General features: G+C 41.7%; 1 protein-coding gene across 1 annotated transcript; it reads left to right on the top strand.

Moving 5' to 3' along the window:
• LOC129506180 (histone H3.3A-like) lies at positions 1 to 26,438 on the top strand. The gene is made up of 3 exons (XM_055319629.1): positions 1 to 277; positions 24,402 to 24,464; positions 26,371 to 26,438. The coding sequence occupies exons 1-3, from the start codon at positions 1 to 3 to the stop codon at positions 26,436 to 26,438; spliced, it is 408 nt and encodes a 135-aa protein (XP_055175604.1).
• The last annotated feature ends 227 nt before the right edge of the window (positions 26,439 to 26,665 follow it).

A 26,665-nucleotide genomic window follows, 5' to 3' on the forward strand; every position in this document is an offset into this window, starting at 1 on the left:
ATGGCTGGTGCAAAGCAGACGGTCCACAAATGCTCATATGGTAAAGCACCTAGAAAGCCACTGGCTACAAAAGCCTCTCACAAGAGCGCGCCCTCTACCGGAGGGGTGAAGAAACCTCATCATTACAGACCCGGTACTGCCATTGTCTGTGAAATTAGACATTATCAGAAGTCCACTGAACTTCTGATCCACAAACTTCCTTTCCAGCTGCTGGTGCGAGAAACTGCTCAGGGCTTCAAAACAGATCTGTGCTTCCAGAGTGCTTGGCAGGAGGCAAGTGAGTCCTATCTGGTGGACCTTTTTGAAGATACCAACCTACATGCTATATACATGCCAAACGTAACAATTCTGCCAAAAGACATCCAGCTAGCACGCCGCATACATTGAGAATGTGCTTAAGAATCCACTATGATGGAAAACATTTCATTCTATTAAAAAAATTCTCTTCTTCCTGTTGTTGGTAGTTCTGAATGTTAGATATTTTCTTCCCATGGGGCCAGTAGGTACTTACGTATATGACTGCATGTGGAAGGCTAGGGGAAAGAAATCAGGTATTGGCAGCTTTTCCATTTTCTTTTCTTTCTTTCTTTCTTTCTTTTTTTTTTTTAGCTTTTCCATTTTAATTTGTGTGTGAATCTTTAGTATAAATGCAGGGACATAAAACCATTAATGCAAGTCAAAATGTTTCAGTGAACACGGTTCAGCAGTTCAACTTTATAATAATTATAAACATGGCCAATGCCAGAATCTGAATTTTTTCTAAAACAAGTAAATTTCTTATTGATGGCAGCTAAATGGTCTTTGTAACATTTTTATCATACAGTAGATTCCAACCATTCACTATACTTTTCTAGTTGTTCTACATGCAAGCACATGTTTCTAATGCTGTTTGTCTTTTGTGCTGTTCCTGTAAGTTTGCTGTTAAAATATATTACACTATAAAAAGTGTATCCCGTGCAGGGACCCTGATGTGGGTTGTGATCCGGGGACTCCATGATCACACCCTGGGCCGAAGGCAGACGCTAAACTGCTGAGCCCCCCAGGCGTCGCTGAACACAACATTAAATTAGAGTTGTCTTTTCAGGGTGGAGAGAAAATGGATATAGAGTGGAAAAGTTAAAACACATAGACTTTTATGTGCTGACCTTTCTTCTAAGAATTGGAGCAAAAGTAAAACTAAAAATGTTTTCAGAGAGACAAAAGTCATGGCAGGTTATTGGCAAGAGAATTTTTTTTTATTAAAGGAGTTTTAGAAGACATACGTTAGCAAGAAGAAAAAAATACGTGAGAAAGAAGATTGGGGATGTTAAAAGAAATGATGAGCAAATAAAGTAGGAAGGGAAAGAAATTTATTAACTTGATCTAAGGCAACTGCAAAAGCTTATGCAAGCAGTATATTTAATGGTGAAATGTCAGATGTTTTCTCTTTACAAATTCAAACAAAGATGGGTACCATCACTATTTCTCTAATTTTGTTTAGGTCAATTGTAAAACAACAAGAAGAAATAAAAGGAATAAGGATTGGAAGTAAAACCATCCTTATTTGCAGACTGCATGATTATCTTCTCAGAAAACCCAAAATAATTTATAAATAATTATTAGAATTATTATTATAAATGATTCTTAAAATTAATAGGAGACTTTAGCAACATTGATAAAAAATCAATACGCAAAATTCAACCATATATCATCAACATGCCAACAATAATTAGTTTGAAATGTATTTGAAATGATAGAATTTATATGAGAAACAAAAGAGGCAAAGTAAAGGTTTACTTAGGAATAAACCTAAACAAATATATGCAGGCTTTTTATGGAGAAAATTGCAATAATTTCCTAAAAGGCAGTGAAGAAAACTTAGATAAATTAAGAGTGAAGTCATGTCCTTGGTGTAGGGAGATTCACTATTGTAAAGATGGCAGTTCTCCACAATGCCGTTCAATGATGTTCCAATAAAAATCCTAACAAACTCATCCATAAAACTTGAAAAACCAATTCCAAATTTACACTGGAGAGAGAAAGGTCAGGAGTAGCTAAGACACTCCTGAAGAAGAGCAAAGTCTTGGGAATGATACTGCCATATAGCAAGATACTCATATGAAGTAACTAAGACAGTATGTAGGAGCAGGGACAAATAGACCATTGGAGTAGGAGAGATAAGAAACAGACCTAAACATATGTGGAAACTTAATTTATTACAAAGTAGGCATTGCATATCAGTGGGGGAAAGGATGAACTATTTAATGAATGATGCTAGAACAATTGGTTATCCATAGGGAGAGAGGGGTAGACAGGATCCTTGCTTCACACTATATACAAAAGCAATTCCATTTTAGATTCCATGTGGATTAAGCACTAAACAATGCAAGACAAATCTATACATGGGTTAAATTGAATAAAAACCACACACACACACACAAAGTGCATATAAAATCTGGTGAAGACTAAAATAGGGTCTGTAGTGTAGTTAACAGCATTTACCAGTGTCAGTTTCTAGGTTTTACCTATTGTTAGATAAGATATCATCATTGATAAATGCTGAGGGAAGGGTTCACAGAACTCATGCACTATTTTTACGACTTCCTGAGTTTACAATTATTTCAAAATTAAAAGCAAATGAAAGGAAAAGTTATAAAATATTTAGAAGACAGTATAAAATGTGCATGACTTCAAGGTAGAAAGAGGTTTTTTTAGCCAAGACTGAAGATGTAGGAATCATAAAAATAGGGTAATAAACACAATTACATCGTAGAGTTAGCAATTTCCTCATGAAACCATACAGAAAATAAAAATTAAGGGAAGACATGTGCCCCATATATAATCACCATTAAACAATTAGCAACCAGAACACAAAAATAACTATGAATCATCAAGAGAAAAAACCAACTCAATAGACAAATAGGCAAAGATATAGTAGACATTATTGGAGAAGAAACACAAACAGTCCAAAAGCATATGAAAAAAAAATCTCTTGGTCTCTTTAGTAATCAGGGATGTATTACATAAAATCCCAATGAAATATTTTATGGTGAAAAATATAGCAGAAAGTAAAAAATGAGGTAGTATCAAGTGCAGGTAAGGATGTGGAGCTACAGGAACTCACATATACTGAGGATGGACACGTAAGGAATAGGGTTTGGCTGTGGGACTGTTTGGCTATAGCCACTAAAGCTGACACACCTATCACATGACCCCACTGTGTGCAGATAAGAGTAGGAAACAATACAATTGCTCGTCAGTGTTGAAGGGACACACTGTTATATAGTAATATGATAGAACACTGTACAGCAATTAAAGCGAACAAACTATAACCCTGCATAACCAAATGAATGAATCTCACAAAAAATGGTTTGAATGAAAGAAGCCAGATGCTAAGGAAAATGTAGAGGAGGACTCCGTACCTAGAACAGACCAAATTAAGCTCCATTCTTTAGTGATGCATACACAGGGATAAAACAAAAAGAAAAGAAAGAAAATGATCACTTCAAAAGGCAGGAGAATGGAAACCATAGTGGGGGACTGCGGGTGCGAATTGCTTTTGATTAGGGAGAAGCAGACAGAGGGCCTCTGGGGTATTAGCAACTATCCTCAATCTAGACTTGGGTCATGGTTTTATCAGTGTCCACTTTGTCATTGTTTGTTAGGTTGTATGGTGGCTAGGCCATGAGTTTCTCTATGAATACTGCCCAATGAAAGAAGAAAAAAGGTAGATCATATACCATTTCCCATTTCTCTTATCATAGTGTGTATCAGCAGGTTACATTAAAATGCAAGTTATGTGAGAGCAGGAGCCACGTTGAATGTTCCCTTACCGCCTTGTGAGCACTTAGTAGGCGCTCAACACTTGTTCAGTGAGTGAGGAGTAACCTGCTACATTTAAAATGAAGCCTGAGCTTTATGAAACAGCATCTGATCTTACAGCCTAGCTTAACCTTTTGCCCAGGAGTGACAGAGCAGGACTCAAAGAGCAGCCTTACCTCTGTGTGGCCTCTGTGACTAGTGGAAAGCAGAAGGCCGAGCAGAGGCAAGTACACACCCTGCTAACTGCCAGGCCACATCTTGACGCCTATGTTATATTAGACAGCTCAGAGTCAAAAATGACAGCTCAGCTCGATGGCAGCCTCATGATGGAGCAACTCCACTATTTAGAGCCTTCGAGACTGATCTTCAGTGGCATGGTCTTTGGCAGGGGGTGTTGAGGAAATGTTCCTGCATGGAGCCAGCTCTGGTCTAGAGAGGCCTCTAGAAATTTCAAACAATGACAACAGCCCAAGGATTTGTGTACGGTTTATGGTTCCCTGCTTGTGACCCAACACCAAGCAGCTGAGCCGAGCTGCCTGGTAGATGACAGCAGCTTGTCTCTCCTACATGGGCTCCAAGGGACAGAGGAATAAAAAGAAGAGAGGTCAGGGGTTCATATGGTCTTTTTTTCACACAGGCAAATTGCGGCCTAGTGTTCAGGCAGGAAGTCTGCTCTTCTGCCTTCCTGCCTCCAGAGGCTTGGAGTCTAGTCACTGATTAATCCTGAGTCATGTTAACCCAGCCATGGTTGACTTGTGAAGAAACATGTCCAAGGAAGCTGGTTTTAACACATAAAATGGTCTGCACTGAGTCACAGGAGTATTCACTTGGTTCTCAGTCATTCATTCAATGAGCATGCATGAGTGCCAACTGAGGGCAGGCACCGTGCCAGGTGCCAGGGGCGGTGGCCGGGTGGGAAAAGTCATGTTACCATCTTAGACTAGGCTGATGTAGGTATTGGTCAAGAAGAAGCATATATGGTAGAACTGGTTGGCTGTCTCAAGAGATCAGTTCTAGAGAAGTCTCCTAGGGTTTGAAACAATGTAGTTCTAGGACCAAGGAAAGGAAGCACCTGACCAATATCATTGGATTTCTCATGGCAAGTACTGGAAAAGGTGGGGGAAGGTAAATGCTTGTAACATAAGTTCTTGGACCCCTGGACCAGAAAGGGAGACACAGATGTTTGGGGAAAGACTCCCAAATTTTGAAGTTATGTCAGGAAGAGCAATTATTCTTTTTGAGGAGCTGTGTCTCAGTCCTGTGTTAGAGACAGCATGCTTGGCTGTAAAAATATCAGCACTGTCCCTCTCCAAGGCCCCACGGCATTTACGGAGCACCCTCTAATGCCCAAACTGTACTTGGGTAACCGGAGACAGGCTGAGCCACTCCTCACTAAAACACAATGGGCTCCAGGCTGTGATATGACTACATGAAACACTGAGTCTTTTTCCTCAGAGTTCATCTGGTCATATTTTTACCTTGATCACTTCTGCCAAAGAATACAAAACATCCAGTGATCATGCAAGAAGCATGTCTGTTAATTTGTAAATGTTGACACTGGGAGGTGACAGGCAAGTACAGAGCTGTTTATAAGAAGTGTATACATTTCTGATCATTTAGGTAGTTAACCTTCTTGAATTTAAACTTAGAATTCCCACTCTGTGTAATGTTTTTTGAACCGCACATGAAAGTGTGTGAAATGCAGGTATTTGGGACTGTATATTTACTTAATCAAAGAATTTTATGCCTTTGGAGCTCTTATTTGTTTAATTATGGATTCGAACGTTGTAAGAAGTATAAAAATAAACTATGGTAGGAACTTTGAGAAATTGTGGAAGAAATATTAATTAAACATTAAAGGAGAGGGCAGTTAGACAGATTTGAAACTCTACAATGAAGAACCCTCTTTATTTATTTTGAAGAAAGAGAAGATCTATTAGAAATGAGAAGACTGAAATCCCGTGGGACTGGTCAAGAAAAGAAATACCAGATGCAGAATGTTGAACACGTGGTAACCAACGTGGAACACTTTAACACAGGATATTCACACTAGGATAGTGAGCCCTACACTGGGCAGTACATGGTGAATGCCTGCTGGAGATCTTGGACGTTAGCCACAGCAGATTTGGAAGCCAGATGCGGATTGTGAGACTTGGCATTTTCTAAGTAATCATGGCATCATTGTGATGTCTGGTGCAGAGAAGAGCAGGACTGGAGTCATGGAGGCCAGGCTGGAGAAGACTGCAATTGTCCAGGGAGACGGGATGAGTCTGTGCCAGTGTTGGGATGGTCAGATGAAGGGAAGGGCTAGTCTAAGAAGCATGTCAGGGATAGAGCTAATAGACCTTGGTGTCATTAGGGTGATGGAGAAGGAGAGACAAATAGGGCCGTGATTCTGGTGAGGTCAGAGCCCATGTTCTGACCCCAGAACGTGGAGGTCACAGGCTAAGGGGCAGGCCTGGTTTGGGTTTGGCCTTGGGCATGTTGGGATCCTTGTGGAAGTGTCAGAGGGATTACTCCGTGAGAAAGCTTAGAGTAGGAAGGAACATTTGAGAGGGTAGAGGAAGAGGAAGACAGTGGAAGAGATGGAGAGATTAGTTAGACTAGGAAAGTCATTCTTTCTTATGATCTAAGCAATGAAAGCCATCCCCTTATTGAGGGCCTTCAGGATCCTGGGTCCTTAGTCTACACAACCTCTTTTCTCAGACCTCTCTGTATTACTGACCTTTCTATGTCCTTTCCCACATTGCCCTGGTGTGGATCATGGACTCTTGGTTCTGGTGGGAAGATTCGCTCTGGGGCTCCTTCCCTTGCTGCACACACAGGCCAGACTAGCAGTGATTCTAGGCTTACAGGGTGGACAGAATGGAATGGCCCCTGCACCCCACCCAGCTTCTTTTAACAATTCAGCTCTGACGAAATAGCCCCCATCATGGAAACCTGGAGTTTTCAATGCCTCAAAGTAGTCAACTTGGGAACCCCCCCACCCCCTACCAAAGTCCTCTCCTGAAATGGCGTCTTGTGATTCTCTTTTGTTCAAACCACCATACATATCTAGAGACATTTTTGCACTGTGCCTGCAGTGTAGCCTCTGAACTCATGATCAAATTCCTCATGGGAACAGAGCCAGGGTAATGCTCAGGAACTAGTTAGCACAACAGTCTTTCCTGGAAGAGCACATTCTTGAGGTCTCAGCCTGTGGCTGGGTGCACAGTGTTTGCTGTAAGAAACTGGATAAATGTTTGCAAGTGCCTGCCCTGTGTCAGGTGCTATGCCCTGGGGATGGTGAGTGGCCTGGCTGCTATTTTCTTTCTGTGTGCTGCAAGCAAAGGTATGGCACAGACTTGGAGTCTGCATGGGTCAGGGTAGTCCATCTGAGGTAAGTCCTGAGTAGACAGTGAGGGAGGCAAACCCATTACAGAGAAACAAAACTAAAAAGAACACTGTGAAAGAAGTTTCGCTGTCAGCCTTCCCTAAAACCCTCAATTTCCATACCTTAAAAATAGGAATGTCTCCAAGAGGATTATTTTTACACGAATAAAAGATAAATCAGAGGGTTCCTTTCTATTTGGGCTTGAGTGACAACCTACACTAAATGTTGTAGTAGGGATCCCTGGGTGGCACAGCGGTTTGGCGCCTTTGGCCCAGGGCGCGATCCTAGAGACACGGGATCGAATCCCACGTCGGGCTCCCGGTGCATGGAGCCTGCTTCTCCCTCTGCCTGTGTCTCTGCCTCTCTCTCTCTCTGTGACTATCATAAAAAAAAAAAAAAACTAAATGTTGTAGTAAAAGCAAAGAGTCAAAGGTTCGCATGAAACTTACCACACTGAACTGGAGATTTTGTGTCTTTTATGTTGCTGTAAATTGTGTGTTTAAGTCTCACTTAAAATGGCATATTTTTATATAATAGAGTCAAAATTTATTTTTAATTGCTCATTCTCTGCATTTCTGACATTTAAAAATGATCTTTCTATGAAAACATAACTGAAGAGAATTTTCTGGATTATTTATCCAGGCCTAAGGGAGATCTATCTGTGAGATTTCAAGATTAGCTATAGGCATCAATACTCAGGTGGTAGAGCTTATCTGAAAGACACGTATAAGAAAATAATTTGGTGCACCTGGGTGGCTCAACCAGTTTAGTGTCTGCCTTTGGCTCAGGTCATGATTCCGGGGTCCTGGGATCAAGCCCCATGTTGGGCTCCTTGCTCAGTGGGGAGTCTGCTTCTCCCTCTCCCTCTGCTACTTCTCCCCACTTGTGCTTGCTTTCTCTCCTCCCTCTCTCTCAAATAAATAAATAAAATCTTTTTTAAAAAGAAGGAAATTAGACAACTATGAATACATATATGTATAAATGATTATCACAATATTGTTTATAATAGCAAGAAAATGAAAATAAGCTAAATGTACAATGACAGAGAATTACACAAATTATCAGTATAAGTTATTGAGATTACTCAATTGAGTTACTGAGTATACAAAGTAGGGCTGTATTGCCATTAAAATGATGATGTAAAGCATATTTCTGGGCATCTGGATGTGAGGTTGGGTACACAAATCTTACCATCTGCCCCTCTGTCCTGAGGATACTAGCCAATGGAAAATCACTAGTCTAATGGGAGTCAAATAATAGCTTTATTACTGATCTGGCAAGCACCCATGGCCACGAGTGTGGGGCTGTCTTGATAAGCTGGCTGGGACAACAAGACTTGGACTGGAAGTCAAGGTAGAGCTTCCTTTTACCCCCGGATAGAGATCTAAGGACTTGACTATAGGGAAAGCTGGACCCCCAGAATTGACTGAGTCCCATTCCGCAGCTGGCTTCCTGACTATTGGCCTGTCTCATTGGCTTGATTATGGCAGAAGGGGGAAGATAAGAGAAGCACGTGCTGGGCCTTGCCCTGGGGCAGTTCACCACATGGAGAGGTCAAATGAGCCCACCTTGTAAGAGCTGAACTTTTAACATGTTAAACCCTGCACACTAGCAAAAATGTGGCCCAATGTTGGGCTTTACCATGAGAGCTATTTCTGGGGGTACCTGGGTAGCTCAGTAGGTTAAATCTCTGACTCTTGGTTTGGCTCAGGTCATGATCTCAGGGTCCTGAGATAGAGCTGAACATCAGTCCTGTATTGTGCTGCACTCAGCACAAAGTCTGCTTGTCCCTCTCCCTCCCCCTCTGCCCCTCCCTACTCACACTCATGTGTGCATGCACTCTCTCACTCTCCTCAATCAACCAATGAATCATTTTTTCTTTTTTAAGATTTTATTTATTTATTCATGAGAGAGAGAGAGAGAGGCAGAGACGCAGGTAGAGGGAGAAGCAGGCTCCACGCAGGGATTCTGACGTGGGACTCCATCCCGGGTCTCCAGGATCAGGCCCTGGGCTGAAGGCTGCGCTAAACCACTGAGCCACCCAGGCTGCCCTCAAGCAATCATTTTTTTAAAAAGATCTGTTTCTGCCCAGCAAGTAAGTGAGGGCATAGAACAAAAGACAGGAGATTGTGGTCCTTCCAACACTCTAAGGAAGAAGAGATACTCCCTCTTCTATTTGCTATAGTAGGAACGTGAAAAGAAGAAGTGTTCCCTCCTCCCCAATATATATTAACATGGAAAGAAAAATCATAATGTGATTATTATATTATTTATGTTCGCAAATATAAATTATAACATTAAAGCATACCTATTCTTTATATTTTCTTTTCTTTTTTTTTTTTTACCATTAGCTTTCATGACTTGTGCACTAAAAGAAAGTACAAATAAAAAAATGCTAACATGAGGGGAAGCTGGGTGAAGGGTGTACCAGAATTCTCTACTATATTTGCAAGTCTTTTGTAACTTTTAAAATATTTCAAAATAAAAGTTTAAAATATACTAGCCTTGCAAACTCTACCAGATTATGAGGAAAACATTAGAAGTAAAAAAAAAAAAAACATTAGAAGTCATAAACATCTTCAGGTAAACTGGCTTTACATATTTCTGTTCTAGCCAAGACAGATTAGCAGGGACTGAATGTACCCACCAACTTGAAATAACTAAAAAATTGGATAAAATATGTGAAATAATAGTTTTCAAGACATTGGACAACAGGCAATGAAGGGAAACCATTGTAGAGGTGAGCTCTGTAATTATCCTAGCTTGTTGTGTGGTTTCTAGGGGTGCAGGGAGAGGGGACCCAGGTGGAGTCCTAGTGGTCTCTCTGAGATGAAAAGATGGAGCTGAGAGTCCAGGGAGGCCAAGGTGACTAGATTTTACAGGGTAAGAATACCAGGTAGGAGAAAGCTGCATGGAGAGAAACTGCAGAAATCGATAAAGGAGCCATCTAAGTACATATGAACAGTACATTCATAGGAACAAACTACTCAGGGCTGGAAAAAGAACCACCCTACAGGATTAGGAGGAACAATCCTCAGAGGTCATGTAGCACTGAAAATATTGCCTGTTCCCACAAGCCAGACTGAAAACCTCTTAATTCACAGGGCACTGGGGAGAATACATAGGAGTTCTGCTTCAGTAGTGGAAAATAACTCATTCTAGGTGGAATACTGCTCCAGATTTGCCTAACAAATAATAAAAGCAAGACCTAAGAGCAATATGCTGTTTCCAGGTAATTCAACTGTGTCAGAACAAAGCCCAAGAATACTTATAGGAATCCAGAAATATCCAGTGCCCAATAATGTCTGGTATCAAATTAAAAAATGGTTAGGCCTTCAAAGAAGTAGGAAAATAATACCCACATGCAGGAGATAAATCCATCAATTGAGACTGACCCAGAAGTGACAGTGATGTTAGAGTCAGTGGGGAAGGACATTAACACAGTTATGATAACTGTTTTCCATATGTACAAGAAGCTAAAGGAAAATTTCAAGTAGTAGTGTGGAAGATAAAAAAAAAAGACTCAAATCAAACTTCTAGAGATGAAAACTACCATATCTGAGGTTGGATGAATGGAGGGCTGGACACTGCAGAAGATGGAATAGTGAACTTGAAGGCAGTGATAGGAACTATCGAAAATGATCCAATAGAAACTAGACAGAAAAAAAGTTGGGAAGGAAATGGACAGAGCATCAGTAAGCAGGAACACAATTTATGTGATATGTGTAACAGAAGTCTCCTAAGGAGAATGGAGGAAGCTGGGAAACAGAAAGGATTGCTTGAAGAAATAATGGCCAAGAATATGCCAAACTTGATTAAAAACTGTAAACCCACCTATCTGAGAAGCTCAACAAACCATGAGCTTGAGAACCATGAAGAAAGTTATGTCAAGGTGCGCGTAATCACTTTGCTCAAAACCAGTGGTGGAGAGAAAGAAGAGCAGTTATGGACAGAGAAACAAAGATAAGAATGACAGCAATTATTTTTCTCTGGAAATAAATGTGACAGAAGTGTAGAACAACATCTTTTAAGGGTTGAAATTAAAACAAAACAAAACAAAAGCCTATCAACCTAGAATTCTGTATCTAGCAAAAATACTTTCCAAGGCTGAAGGTGAGGTAAAAAGTCTTTTCAGACATACCAATGCTGAAAGACTCCATCACCAGCAGAACTGCTGTATAAAAACATCCAAGAAAGTTCTATGGACAGAAGGAAAATGGCCCTTGATGGCAATTATGGATCTAAGCAAAGGAACAAACAGTTCCAGAAATGTTAACTTCACAGCTAAGTAAGATTTTAAAATTATTTAGCTCTCTTTCAAGGACATTGGACTGAGCAAAAATAATCACAGTGAAGCATGGAGTTTATAAAAAATGTAGACGCATGTGTGTGACATAAGCATCATGGCCAGGGATGGAGAAATGGAGCCATTCTGTTGCAAAATTTCCTATAACCCTATTTGGAGGCAGACATGGTAAGTGGGAAGGCCCCATGTGCTTTCCATTGGGACTGTTAGGAACAGATTAGATGAGGGGGGACAGAGGTCAGGAACACTGGTAAGCAGAATTCCTGGGAAGGGGCCTGGGCAGGAGGTGGGCACCACTGCCTGGTCATGCAGCACTGTGGGGTCAGGGGGTGTAGGAAGAGGACAAAGCCAGCCTTGAACAAGCCCCAGTCTCTAAGACTCAACTGAACTAAGAACAGGCCAAAGGGTTCTTGTAGAATTTCCTCTCACAGGCTCTAGCTTTAGCATTCATGTGCATCATCCCAGGACATAACCAATCAAGCTTCCATCGTCCTGGCAGATGCTATATTGTGTTGATATTTTCGGGGCCAAATACCATAACATCATAAGGTAAGACATTCAGATGGAGGAGCTGGAGGGAATAAACACAGTGCATGGAAGGCATGATTCAAAGACCAAGTCAGAGCCTACATTGAAAATGCTAGACTGCACAAAATGAATTTACATCAATTTAAATCAGGCTTCTAAATATACAGTGAAATAATGCAAAGAAGCCCACACCTGCCTCTTGGTATATCAGGTTTCTCCATATATAATAAAGCATCTAGCTGGGAACATAGGAAGAAAGCCTTCTCTCCCTCTCACTGTTGAAAAATCCTAGAGCATGATCAACACAACATTAAACACTGCCCAGCATGATTTGCTCAAGGGTTTGAGTAAATAATAATCATCAGAATCAGATCTAAGACTCAGGCTTCTTGATTTACAATTCAGAGTTCTAGCTATTTTTTGAAAAAAAAATTATTTATTTATTTGAGAGAAAGAGAGAGAGAGAGAGAAGTGGTGGGAGGGGCAGAAGGAGAAGGGGAGAGAGAATCCACAACCAGACTCTCTGCTGAGTGTAGAGCACTACGTGGGACTCGATCCTCGGACCCTGAAATCAAACCTGAGCCAAAATCAAGAGTCGGCTGCTTAAATGACTAAACCCCCCAGGCACCCCAAGTTCTAACTATTTTTAAGTTGGTGGATCTTTAAAACTTTTAGATGAAGTATAATATACATGCAGAAAAGTAAACAAAGGATCAGAAAATGAACACACCAACCTGCCTAGTGCCTAGATCGAGAAAGACAACATTCCCAGCCCCGGAAGTCCAGTCACTGTTCCCCCAAAGTAACCACTATCCTGACTTGCAAAAGCAGAGAATACTTTTGTCTGTTTTGTATTTTCTAGAAATGGAAAAACATTTTTTTTATTCTGGTTGTTGTAGCTAAATATTTTTGTGAGGTTCGTCGATATTATCACATATTCAGATAGATTGTTCATCCCCATTGCTGTATAGTATTCCATTATATGATTACACAACCATTTATTTATTCCTTCTACCAGATGCCAATGGCACTTGAGTGGATTCTAGTACAGAGCTTTTTTGAAGAATGCTGTCATGAAAATTATTTTAGGTGTCTTTTGATGAATATATGTTCACATATATATATTTGCTAAATATATGTTTAATATATGTTATATATATTAATACATATTTAAGCTGGATCACTGAGTTTTAGGCTATGTATATGTGAAAAATTAGTAGATACTCTTATGGTAAAATTTAAATTTTGGCTATCAAAATATAAAAATCATCGACTAGGGCAGCCCTGGTGGCCCAGCAGTATAGTGCCACGTTCAGCCCAGAGTTTGATCCTGGAGACCCGGGATCAAGTCCCATATTGGGCTCCCTGCATGGAGCCTGCTTCTCCCTCTGCCTGTGTCTTTGCCTCTCTCTCTCTCTGTGTGTCTGTCATGAATAAATGGATAAAAATCTTAAAAAAAATAAAAATCATCTGACTATAAAAGTTTGCATTTGTTTATATCTGGGCATTTGCTTTACATTGCTGTATAACTATCTTTGCAGCTACATCATTGAGGAGCAGCTCATGACTTGGTTTGCCCTTGTATCTCCATGCTACTGGGGGCTCAGGATTGGGTGCAGAGCACCCATTATGTGAATGCTTTCTTATTCGAATGCACAAGGAGCTGCATAGACATGGCTCTGTTTCTAGGAAAGAATCACTGACTTTGGGCACATGTGGGAAAAACAAAACACATCAAGAGAAAGAATAAGCTAAGCCAAGATTGTTTTGAAAAGTTGAGAGCAGAGGTCATGGCTCATAACTCTTTGTATCACTCACAGTACCTAACACAGTGCCTTCCCCTTAAGAAGTGCTCAATGAATATTTGCCAAATGGATGGAATCAAGATAGAAATGATCATGAATTGGTTATATCACATACAGCTCAAAGGAGAGTACATTTTGAGATGGGAAAACAAGATGAATGTAGTCTGGGTAAAAGTTGGAGGAAAACATGTATTAATCCAACTTATGGAAAACATTTCACATAAGGAAAGCAACATACATGTTTTATTAATTTTGTGGCCACTTCTCCCCAGAGAAATCCTTGATCCTAAACAATGTAAAACTTGAGAATGGACAAGTTTGAGTGACTGGAGGCTAAACTCCATTCCTTAATAACTGGATGCATGGGAGAAGATTTGGAAAATTTTATTAATAGCAAAGACAAGTATCTCTAAGAGACCCAACCTCAAGAACTCCAGGTAAGATGTGGGCTGGTGGTGGGGGGGACACAAGACAGTGGGGGGTTTGACCTCTGGGCCAGGATCTGGTTTTTAGGAGTTAAGGTTGAGCTGCTCTGTCTATGCAGCAACAACATTCATAAAGGCAGGCTTAAGTCAAAGGGAACAAAGATGAGATGTCAAGGCTTTTCCTAAAAAGGATTTTTGGAGAAGAGGAGGGCTTCCAGAGAAATCTGAACTTGACAGCGTCTTGAATCCCTCAATAGACCCTCAGGCCTAAGCCAACTGAGAGCAAGTTACACAGAGGTGTGCATTTCTACTGAGGACAACACAAAGGAAGTGTCTCTCATCCATTTCAAAACCAGATAGAATGAAATATAAACTTCTGTGAGTTAAGCTAAGTGGCAAGTTTTGACATCTCACAGGAAATCAAGTTTCTGCCAAGGAAAAGCCAAGAGTTTTTGGTCAGGACCCAAAGGACTTTTTAAAGCTTCTCATTAGCAAGCCAGGGAGTAGTATGAGTTTTCTAACCCACTCTGTAAGTCATAGTATCTCCCCTTACTTAACATCAGGAAGACCCAAGAATACTTTATAAATGGACAAAGAACTCAAAGCGTTACAGGTCTCCTGCAGGAAAGGGGGACAATGACCCTTTCCCAGAGCCACCATAATTAAGTGTGCCAATCCCAATCCCACTGAGGCTTTACAGAGAAAAGAAAAAGGGTGGGGGTGGGGGGTGCAGGGAGGGAGGGGTGGCAGAGAAAAAGGAAAAGGAAGTTGAGTACCTACTCTGTGCTAGGTTTTTTTTATATAAAATATTTCATTTGATCCTCAAACCCACTCTGCAAAGTAGGCAACAGTCCTATTTTTTGGACAAAGGATTTAATGTTTGCCTAAAATCTCATGGCAAGTCTCCCTTCCCTTAAGCAAGTGGGGTCCGCACTGTGGGCCTCATGCTCTAGGGGACCTAGCTTTGGCCTTCCTCTGGCCACGTCACTCTCCATGAAGTAAAGCCAGGGGCAAGGGATGTGCTTACCAACTGGATGATGCTCCAGGTACCTAGAACCCTGGAATTCTCTGTCCAAATAGCCTCGAGCCTTCTTTCACAGCCTCTTTCCTGGGTTCATACTCCTCAGCGAGTAGTGGGGTGTTGATGTGTATTCCTAGGCCTCGGGGTTGCCAAGGGGGTGATGTTGGCAGGGGTGTGTGGGCTAGCAGTCTGCACACATACACATGCATGAGGCTTCTTATGATGCAGGATAGAGCTGAGTGGGGAGAGGATGGGAAGAGAAAGGAGGGTCATGTACAGACAGAGGAGGAGCTAGAGGCTGGGTCTACTCATTTTATCACATCAGAGCAGAACTCCAAGTAGCCTGAAAATTCTCAAAGCTGGCCTTCTAGGTCATTATGAAGGTATGTTTGTTGAGATCGGAAGGTAGAATTCACACATTTAACAGTGTGTTATATGTATATTTTATAATTTCAGTATCAAGGCGTGTGGCATGGAGCCTTCATTTGTGTCCTTGCCTGGGTCTTGCAAATATTGGTGGTGGGCCTGCCTATAGTCAATAAAGAGGTGGAGTCTAAACCCAGCTCTGTCCACTGCCATGGGTGAAGGATTTTGACTGCCCTATGATGCCTGACTCCACAGAGAAGTCAATGACAGGAATAGTGCTAATTATTTTATGAAAATTATTTTATAGAATTTATTTCTGGTAATTTTCCATCACAGGTCCTGAACTGCTATGAACACACTATGGGGTCCTTGGAAAGCCATTCAGCCGTCTGGGCTCAGTTCCCTCCTCTGAAAAATGACTGCTAAGGGCTCATTCAGCATGAAGACACTAGGAGTCTGAAGAATAATAAAACCTATTTCCTAGCTGTACTTGGGAGTCTCAGCAATAGGTCTTTAAGGTCTTTTAAGAAGTGCTTTAAAGAATAACAGGAGTAAATAACAATATAAAGACCACGATGGTAGAGGAATAAAATAAACAGATGACTTCGGACACTGAGCGCCTGGAAGAGGACTTTGGCAATCAATGTCTTGAAAGGCCATGGGGCCAGGGATGGCAGTAGGGAAAGAGGCAGTAGGCATCCCTGAGTGATGGACAGGAGAGGCACAGGTAAGCTTCTGTTGTGGCTAACAGGGCCTGGCCTGGGAAGCAACCAGTCGATCATGGTCCCACCTGTTCCCTGTGTCACTTGGAGGAAATGCGGTAGGAGGCATGGTGCAGATCCAGGACAGGCTAAGGGAAGAGAGGAGGCCACATCCACGGTAGGATGGGACCCTGGCTGTCTTACCAGGGGACTCCCTGGTATGGATCCTACTTTGATGGACCTGGGAACAGTGTTCCTGCCTCTTGATCTCCATGGAGAATCCTGCCTTCCTCACCCTGTCCAATTGGCTTTTTCCTATCAATTAGTCTAAAGAGGCAGCTTGGTGCTGAGTTTCTCACTAGGGGGGGCGGGGCACGTGGTCTCTCATCCCCTACTCTGTGCTATTGATAATCAAGACCAGGTGAGACATGACCCACTTCATCACAGACAGAGTGCTGAAGGGGTCTGTGGTCCTCACAGGTCTGTGTCTTGTTCCACAGGTGTACAAAGGAAGGGTATAGCTTGACAATCATGGAATGGAAGGGGCCTGGGCTCTAGAGCCAGAAGATCTGAAAAGCTTTTGCTCCCTTACTTACTGGCTATGTGCCTTTGGCAAATTCCTGAATCATTCTGAGCCTTAATTTTTCTCATCCGTGAAATAGGAATAATAATTTTCTATCCTAGGGTTGTGACAAGAACAAAATAAGAAAATATATTTCGAGGGCACTTGGATGGCTCAGTTGGTTAAGCAGCTGGCTTTGGCTCAGGTCATGATCCCAGGGTCCTGGGATCAAGCCTGTCATCGGGCTCTCTGCTCCATGGGGAGCCTGCTTCTCCATTTCCCTCTGCCTGCAGCTCCTCCTGCTTGTGTTCTCTCTGTGTCAAATTAATAAGATCTTAAAAAAAAAAAAGAAAGAAAACAGATTACAGGGTGCCTGGGTGATGCAGTTGGTTAAGTGTCCAGCTCTTGGTTTCAACTCAGGTCATGATCTCAGAGTCATGAGATAGAGTACTGCATTAGGCTCCATGCTCAGCACAGAGTCTCCTTGGGATTCTATTTCCCTCTCTAAAACAAAAATAAATAAATAAATAAATAAATAAATAAATAAATAAATAAATAAATAAATAAATAAATCTATCTTTAAAAAAAAAGAGGGGAACCTCTATGGCTCAGTCAGTTAAGTGTTGCCTTCAGCTCAGGTTGGGGTCCTAGGACTGGGCTCTGTATCAGGTTCTCTGCTCAGTGGGGAGCCTGCCCCTCCCCTGCCCCTGCTTGTGTTCTCTCTCAAATGAATAAAATAAAATCTTAAAAAAAAGAAAAGAAAAGAAATTCAAAGAGTTTAGTCTAGAGACTTCTTCAAAATGGGGACTGCTTAAATATTGCCTATTTCAAGCACAAGCTGCAAAAAAGCACCCTTCCATCTCAAGTCTATCTGGAGCAAAACTCCATGGCCTTAGGTGTATGTTCTTGATCTTCTAGAGGGTTATCACACCTTACCAACCATTCATTTCCACTAAGCTTAAGCATTTAAGTATTATTCATGGATAAAGGTCAAACAGATAGTGTAGGAAGAGGAAAATCAGGATTTGTGTGTTGGGGATAAACACTTCTGTTTCAGTTAGGCAGGACCCAGCTTTCTGCTGCAACCTTTGCTATGGCAGCAAAGTCAGACCTGGTGACACAGAACAAGGAGGATCCTTGTTCTTTTTTTTTTAAGATTTTATTTATTCATTCATGAGAGATACTCAGGGAGAGGCAGAGACATAGGCAGAGAAAGAAGCAGGCTCCATGCAGGGAGCCCAATGTGGGACTTGATCCCGGGACTCCAAGATCATGCCCTGGGCTGAAGGCTGGTACTCAACCGCTGAGCCACCCAGGGATCCCGAGGATCCTTGTTCTAATAATTCTTTTGCTCTAGATTATTAGAGCAAAGCCTGGAGGATACGCAGACAAAAACATTGGTTATAATAGGGACAAAGACCTGGGGAAGATCTCCTATATAGAAACACTATTTGACATGCTGTCAAATGAATAAGACATATTGTTATAGTACCTTTGGTCAGTGGTATAGTTTTGGGTAAATAGGGGTACAGGAGATTGGGATTAGGGTAAAATTATAGTTGCTAATATAATGAGATAAGACTAAGGTCACTAGATGTGGCTATGTAGGCTATCTACTCCATAGCTCCAAGTCCCAGTCACCCAAACCACTGGACCTGTGAATGGTGGATACAGGCATACCTTAGAGATATTGAGGGTTTGGTTCCAGACCCGTACAATGAAGCAAATATCACAATAAAGGAAGTCAAAAGGTTTTTTTTTAATTTTCCAGTGCTTATAAAAGCTATATTCACACTGCACTGTAGTATTGTGTGCAATGGCTTTCTAAGAAAAAAGTACATACTTTAATTTTAAAATTCTTTATTGCTAAAAATGCTAACCATCATCTGACCTTTCAGCAAGTCATAATCACTGATCACAGATCACCATAACAAATATAATAATGACAAAAAGGTTTGAAATATTGTGAGAATTACCAAACTGATGGAGACATGAAGTGGGAAAATATTGTTGGAAAATCATAAATACAGAGAACAAACTGGTGGTTGCCAGCAGGGAGGAGTGGGGGAATGAGCAAACTAGGTCAAGGGGATTATGAAACACAAATAAGTCATGGGGATGAAAAGTACAGCATAGGGAATATAGTCAGTAATATTTTAATAACATTGTATGGTGACAGATAGTAAGTAAACTTATTGTGGTGTGCACTTTGTAATGTACAGAATTGTTGGATCACTGCGTTCTCCACCTGAAACTAATATAACATTATATGTCAACTATCCTTTTAAAAGAAAAGAAAAATGGTGCCAATAGAGTTGCTTGACATAAGATGGCCATAAAATCTTCAACGTATAGAGTCCCAGCTCAAGATGGTAATGTAGGAAGACTCTGAACTCATCTCCTTCATGGAACATACCAAATTACACCTTTTAATAGAACAATTCCTCCTAAAAAAGAACTGAGAGCCGATTCAACAGCTACTGAACAACTAAAGGTAGAGAGAATGGCAAGAGAACTCAACAGAGACAGGGCCATGCCACAGTTTAAAAGAGTAACCAGTATATACGGCCGCAGCTCCAGCCAACCAGCAAAAGTCACAACGTATGTGTGGTTGCACAGGGAACACCATACAGAAGACCACTCCTTCAACTTTAGGAGAAGTAGTCATTTCACCTAATCCATAGAAAGAAAAACAGAAAATCAAGCGAAATGAGGAGACAGAGGAATATGCTCTAAAAGAAAGAAAAAGGAACAAAAACTTAGAAAAATAAATGAGAGATTAATAATATACCTGATAAAGAGTTTAAAGTAATGATCGTAAAGATACTCACTGGGTTAGAGCAAAAGAATGGAAGAACTCAGTGAGACCTTCAATAAAGAAATAGAAAATATCTTAAAAGAACCAATCAGAGTTGAAGAATATAATAACCGAAATAAAACTCACACTCTAGAGGGAATCAACAGTAGATTAAATGATGCAGAAAAATGCATCAGCGATCTGGATGAAAGGGTAATGAAAAGCACACAAGATGAACAGCAGAAAGAGAAAAGAATTTTTTAAAAATGAGAATTGATTAAGAGGCCTCTTGGAAAAGATTAAGAGAACAAACATTCACATTATAGGGGTCCCAATAGAAGAAGAGAGAGAATGGTGTAGAAAAATTATTTGAATAAATAATAACTGAAAACTTCTCTACCCTAGAGATAGAAATAGAAATAGACATCCGAGTTCAAGAAACACAGAGAGCTCTCAACAAGATGAACTCAAGGAGGCCCACACCATGGCATATAATAATTAAAATGTCAAAGCTTAAAGATAAAGAGAGATTCTTAAAAGCAGCAAAAGAGAAACAAAAAGTTATACACAAGAGAAACACTATAAGGCTACCAGCTGATTTTTCAGAAGAAATGTTGCAAGCCAGAAGAGAGTGGCATGATATAGTCGTGCTGGAAGTGCTGAAAAGAAAAAACTATAATCAAGAATACTCTATCCAGCTGGCTATCATTCAGATTTGAAGAAGTGATAGTTTCCCAGACAACAGAAGAGAAAGGAGTTTATTACCACTAAACCAGCCTTACATGAAACCTTAAAGGGACGTTTTTAAGTGGAAAAAATGGCCAAATTAGACATAAGAAAAATGAGTGAAAAGATGTAAACTATGATACCGTATACATAAAATGTGGAAAAGAGAACAAAAAGGGAAGAGAAGGGAAAAGGAAAAGAAAGTTTTTTTTCTTTTTAATGATGTATTTGTACTTAAATGCCCAAATTAATATGGAATGCTATTTACTTAGAATGCTAAATATGAACCTCAAGGTAACCACAAACCCAAAACCTATGACAGATATACAGAAAATAAGGAGAAAGAAAGCCAAACCAAACACTATAGATACTCACTGATCACAAAGAAAGAGAGCAAGAGAAGGAAAAAAGAACCACAAAAGAGCTAGAAAACAAATTTTTAAAATGGCAATAAGTCCCTACCTATCAATAATTACTCTAAATGTAAATGGTCTACGTGCTCTATCACAAGACATAATTGTGGAGCAGATTAAAAAAACAACAACAAACAAGACCCATCTATATGCTGCCTACAAGAGACTCACCTCAAACCTAAAGTCACATAGAGACTACAAGGGCAGGGATGGAAAAATATGGAAGTGGAAAAAAAAGCTGAGGTAGCAACATTTGTGTCAGACAAAATAGACTTTAAAACAAAGACTGTAAGAGGAGACAAAGAAGGGCACTACATAATGGTAAAAGGATCAATCCAGGGATCCCTGGGTGGCGCAGCGGTTTGGCGCCTGCCTTTGGCCCAGGGCGCGATCCTGGAGACCCAGGATCGAATCCCACGTCGGGCTCCCGGTGCATGGAGCCTGCTTCTCCCTCTGCCTATGTCTCTGCCTCTCTCTCTCTCTCTCTCTCTCTCTCTCTCTCTCTCTCTGTGACTATCATAAATAAATAAATAAAAATTTAAAAAAAGGATCAATCCAACCAGAGGATATAACAATGATAAATATCTATATACCCAACACTGGAGCACCTAATTACAAAAAGCACTTATTAACAGTCATAAAGATAGAAGTTGACGGCAATATAGTAGTAGCAGGTTGGAGACTTTACCATTTCACTTAATATCAGTGGATAGATTATCCAGACAGAAAATCAATAAGAAAACAAAGTCTTTGAATGACACACTGGACCAGATGGATATAACAGATATATATAGAACTTTCTATCCAAAAACACCAGAATACACATTCTTTTCAAGTGCACATGGAACATTCTCCAAAATAGATCATATATCAGGTCATAAAACAAGCCTCAATAAACTTAAGAAGATTGAAATCATACCATGCATCTTTTCTGACCACAAGGGTATGAAATTAGAAATAAATCACAAGAAAAAAACTGGAAAAAATACAAGCATATGGAGACTAAACAACCTGATACTAAACAACCAATGGGTCAATGAAGCATTTAAAGAAGAAGTCAAAAAATACATGGAGACAAATGAAAAAATGAGACCTGAAATCATAAAAATCCTAGAAGAGAACACAGGTAGTAATTCCTCTAACATCAACAATAGCAACATTTTTCTAGATATGTCTCTTAAGGCAAGGGCAACAAAAGCAAAGCAAGAAGCTTTTGCACAGCAAAGGAAACCATCAACAAACAAAAAGACAATCTACTGAAGTGGAGAAGATTTTTATAGATGACATATCTGATAATAGGTTGGTATCCGAAATATATAAAGAACTTATACAACCCAACACCAAAAAACCAAATAATCCAATCAAAAATGGACAGAGGACCTGAATAGATATTTTTCCAAAGAAGATAAACAGACGGCCAGCAGACACATGAAAGGATGCTCAAGATCACTCATCATCAGGTAAATGCAAACCAAAAGCACAATAGGGCATTACCTCACACCTGTTAGAGTGGCTAAAATCAAGAAGACAAGAAACAAGTGTTGGTAAGGATGTGGAGGAGGAGGAGCCCTTGTGCACTGCTGGTGGGAATGGAAATTGGTAGAGTCACTATGGAAGGCAGTACGGAGGTTCCTCCAAAATTAAAAATATAAATACCATATGATCTGGTAATTCTACTATTGGGTATTTAGTGAAACAAGGAAAACAGAAACACTAACTCAAAAAGATGTATGCGGGGATCCCTGGGTGGCTCAGTGGTTTAGCGCCTGCCTTGGGCCCAGGGCGCTGATCCTGGAGTCCCGGGATCGAGTCCCACGTTGGGCTCCCAGAATGGAGCCTGCTTCTCCCTCCTCCTGTGTCTCTGCCTCTCTCTCTCTCTCAAATAAATAAATAAATAAATACATAAATAAATCTTAAGAAAAAAAAAAGATGTATGCACCCCTCTGTTCCCGCAGCATTATTTACGATAGCCAAGACACGGCAGCAACTGTCTGTTGACAGACAAACGGATAAGGAAAATGCGGTATGTGTGTGTATATGTAAAGAAAACAGAATACTACACAGTCATAAAAAAGGATGAGATCGTGACATTTGGGACAACATGGATGAACCTAGAGAGTATTAGGCTAAGTGAAATAAGACTGAGAAAGACAAATGTCATAGGATTCCACTGATAAGTGGAACCAAAAAAAAAAAAGGTCAAATGAATAAACCAAAAGCAGAATCAGAACAAACTGATGGTGGCCAGAGAGGAAGAGGGGACAACATGGGTGAAGGGGAGTAGGAGGTACAGGACTCCAGACATGGAATGAGTAAGTCGCAGGAGTAAAAGGCAGAGCGTAAGGACCAGAGTCGATGATATTGTAACAGTGCGGTAATGGGACAGGTGGTAGCTATACTCGCGGTGAACACGGTATAATGGAATATATGCCAAGTCACTAAGTTGTACACCTCAAACTAATAGAACATTGTGTGTCACCTATGCTAGAAAAACCAGAACCAAAACAAAACAAAACAAAAAACCCTTTGATGTGTAAAAACCATAATATCTGCAAAACGCAACAAAGCGAAGTGCAATAGGACGAGGTGTGCCTGGACTGAAGCTGGGCCCCGCAGTGGTTCTGGAGAAGTGCTGCGGCTGAAACGTGCGTAAGAGATCTGGACACTAAAGGGAGAGGGCAGTGGTTTCTGGCTCCGTGTGGGTGGGTGGCATGGGGGAGATAAATGCCAGTGTTTATTCCATCAATACCTCCTGGAAATCTTTGTTCTGCGCCTCCTTCCCCTTTTTCTTCGGCGAGGATCCCCCGCTCCCACTCCGCCTTCTTGACAGAGCATCATAATTGCTGGAATGGTTCTTGGCCCCACAATTCTTTGACATGCATGAGACTTGGCGGACTCACAGGAAAATGAGGTCATTTTTACAAAATCCTTGTAATGATTGAAACGTGGGCAGCAGGCGGGAGTGCGGGAGGGGAGGAACCTGGGGCGCAGGCCCCGAGCACCCAGGCCAGGAGCCTGTCGTCCCCCAGGGAGGTGTGATGGACAGAGGTCTTTTATGCCTGTGAATGGATTTCAGGCCACTGAGAGGAAGCCTGTGTCCCTGGTGGTGCTGGGAGAGTGACTGAGCCAGCCTGCCCTTCCCAGCTGCTTTGCCCATAAAATCTGAGCCAGTTTATTTTAGAAAGGCATTTGATGCTGAAGGACCGCTCTGCTGGGGCTCACACATACCTGGGAGGGAACCAGGCTGGTTCTCCACAGGGGGGTGGCGGGGTAGAGCAATCAAAGTTGTCCCCAGTAACATTAGCTGTCTGGGGAATAAGCTGGAGGGAGCATCTGTGGATTTGCCAGTTCACATTCTCACAGGGCAGCAGATTAACAGCTGCGGCCTCTCTCCCTACCTACCTCCTGAGATCCGCCGGCCTCCTTCTGCCAGCAATGCCTTTAAGAAGTAGGTTTTTTCAGCACTACAGGATAGTCTGTGCTCACTTGAGAAACTGCTTCTTGATTAAAAAGAAAATTTTCTCCAGGGTTCTCATTTTTCGCATGTGAAGCCTCTCTTTCTGATGCTGTTTTTTAGAAGGGACCCGCATGGGTCCCTACAGAGGTGCGCTGGAGGTGCAGGTGTGGTGTTTGCAAAAAGGTGACCCCTGCTGGGTCTGTTCAGGGTACAGAGGTCCATCTGACCAAATGCAAACAAAGAGAGAGCAGGGTGTGGGGCGAAGTGTGGAGTGGGAAAGACAGGTGACCAGTGTCTGATTTCAGTTCTGCCTCTTGGGTGTGACAGCTCTGGGGTCCTTAGCCAGATCATATCATGTCTCTGCTTTAGCTGATCTGTTATCATGGGGTTGATGTCTGTCTATCCCTTGGGGTCAAGGGAAGTTGAGTACGCCGAGCACTTTGAAAGCTAAAAGTGTTATAGGATTATTGTTATTTTGCTATATAGTCAATGTTGGATTATTCTCATGAACCCTTTCATCCTACTTAATGTGGATTAAGAACCTATGATGTGCCAGAAATTGTGTTAGCCACTATAATGGCTAATAGAAAAATGATATAAAGATGAAGATCACATGATTTCTATTTTCTAATTTACTGCATTTTCAGTGCTTTGTACGCCCTTCAGGGCTGTGTGTACAGGAACTGACTGACGGACGTTTCACTTTCATCTACCTTGAGAATCCAGAGATGACATCTAAAACCACACATGTGCCTGGGCACGCGCACACACACACACACACACACACACACACACACACACACATCCTCACTCCTTCCCCAGTTGTGACCCTGTGGTCATTGCTCTTCTCCCTGCATCTAAAATGCGCTGGGGTAGGACACAGAGGCCACCTCGGTGGCAGTTAGCAGGACGTGCCGCTGGCTGCCTTGCAGATAAGAGAGGGTTCAGTGCTGTCAACGTGGGGGCCTGGAAGGGCCTTTGAAGGTTATTGGTGTGGCTCAGTGTGGGGAGCAGGAAGCCTGGAATCAGCTGGACCTGCGTTATTGATGACAGCCCTTCCGGTTACTGATTTTACTGTGTTACTTTCAGCAAAACAGAGCTTCAGATTCTCTGCCTCTACTGTCTCCCCCACCTCAGAGTTCTATCCTGAGAATTAAATAGAAACTCTGATGGCAAAGTGCCCCCTGCCTGAGGATCTCATCAACCTTGCTTAGAAATATTGGAAGTCAATCATTCTTTCATTCCGCAAGCATTCACAGAGCACCTCCTGTAGGCCAGGTCCTATTCTAGATGTGGAATAGAGCACTGAGCAAACCAGCAAGGTCCCTGCTCTCCCGAAACTCATCCTCCAGCCTTGGTGCCTCTTTATCACAGGACTCTTCCCACGACACAAGGGACCATGAAGTCATATGCCGCATATTGACGTGGACCTGTTCTTCTGACACAGCATGGTAGGGTGGGCTTTATTTTATAACCTCTGCCTTATTTTAATTGCTATCTGACATCTGGGAAAGAAGTAAGCTGTCATTTAAATCTGAATCTGCTCTCAATGTTTGCTTGCCATGTGAAATGGTTGCTCTGGAGCTGCCCCCAACAGAATGCCAGTCCGGGCCCCACAGACAGAAGGGGCATGTGATCTGCAAAGTGTTTCACCAGGGGGTGCCAGCACAGAGGACTTGAACACATCGCCCTCAGGTTCCCACAGAGCCAAGTGGGGAGGCACCTGGCCACATGCTCCACCCAGAGCCCAATGGCAGTGATGCACCCTGAGGTGGGACCTGGCTGGCCAGCAAAGAGCTGGGTTTCCATTTGATCCTACAGCAGCTTTGCCTGTTAACCTCAGATAGTCCTGGTTCTCTGCCCTTCAGTGGCCTCATCTCCCAATGAGACTGTCATTGGCTCTACTGACCATGGGATTTTTACGAGGACCAAAGAAAGTAACAAGAGGGTTCCTTGAACAAACATACACAAGCACATAAATGCAAAATTTAACAAAAATCATATCATTTCAGGACTGTCTCATGGTCTGTAAGTTAATATCATATTACACTCTGATCATTTTCCCCTGAACCATGATTTTTCCCTGTAGAGAAAATGGAACCTCCCGTGAGCTGCAAAGCTGTGTCTGGGCCGGAATCTAGCCAGTTGCATTTGTGACTATAAAAACCAGGAGAGTGGGAGATGATATATGTGGGGAGGCAGGGGAGGCAGGTGTGCAGGTTTGCTCTGTGTAACAGATAAACCATCAGACGTCCTCCTGTAGGAAATATGGGTCCAGCCAGGCCAGAAGTCAGTTGCACCCGGCCGGATGAGTCCCATATTTGCATCAATCTGGGAAGGCTTGGAGGGTAAGAGACTGTGCCTTTCATCATCCAAGGCAGCCA

This window comes from Nyctereutes procyonoides, unplaced genomic scaffold (genome assembly GCF_905146905.1).
Source record: "Nyctereutes procyonoides isolate TBG_1078 unplaced genomic scaffold, NYPRO_anot_genome, whole genome shotgun sequence".
In the NCBI taxonomy this organism is placed as follows: domain Eukaryota; kingdom Metazoa; phylum Chordata; class Mammalia; order Carnivora; family Canidae; genus Nyctereutes; species Nyctereutes procyonoides.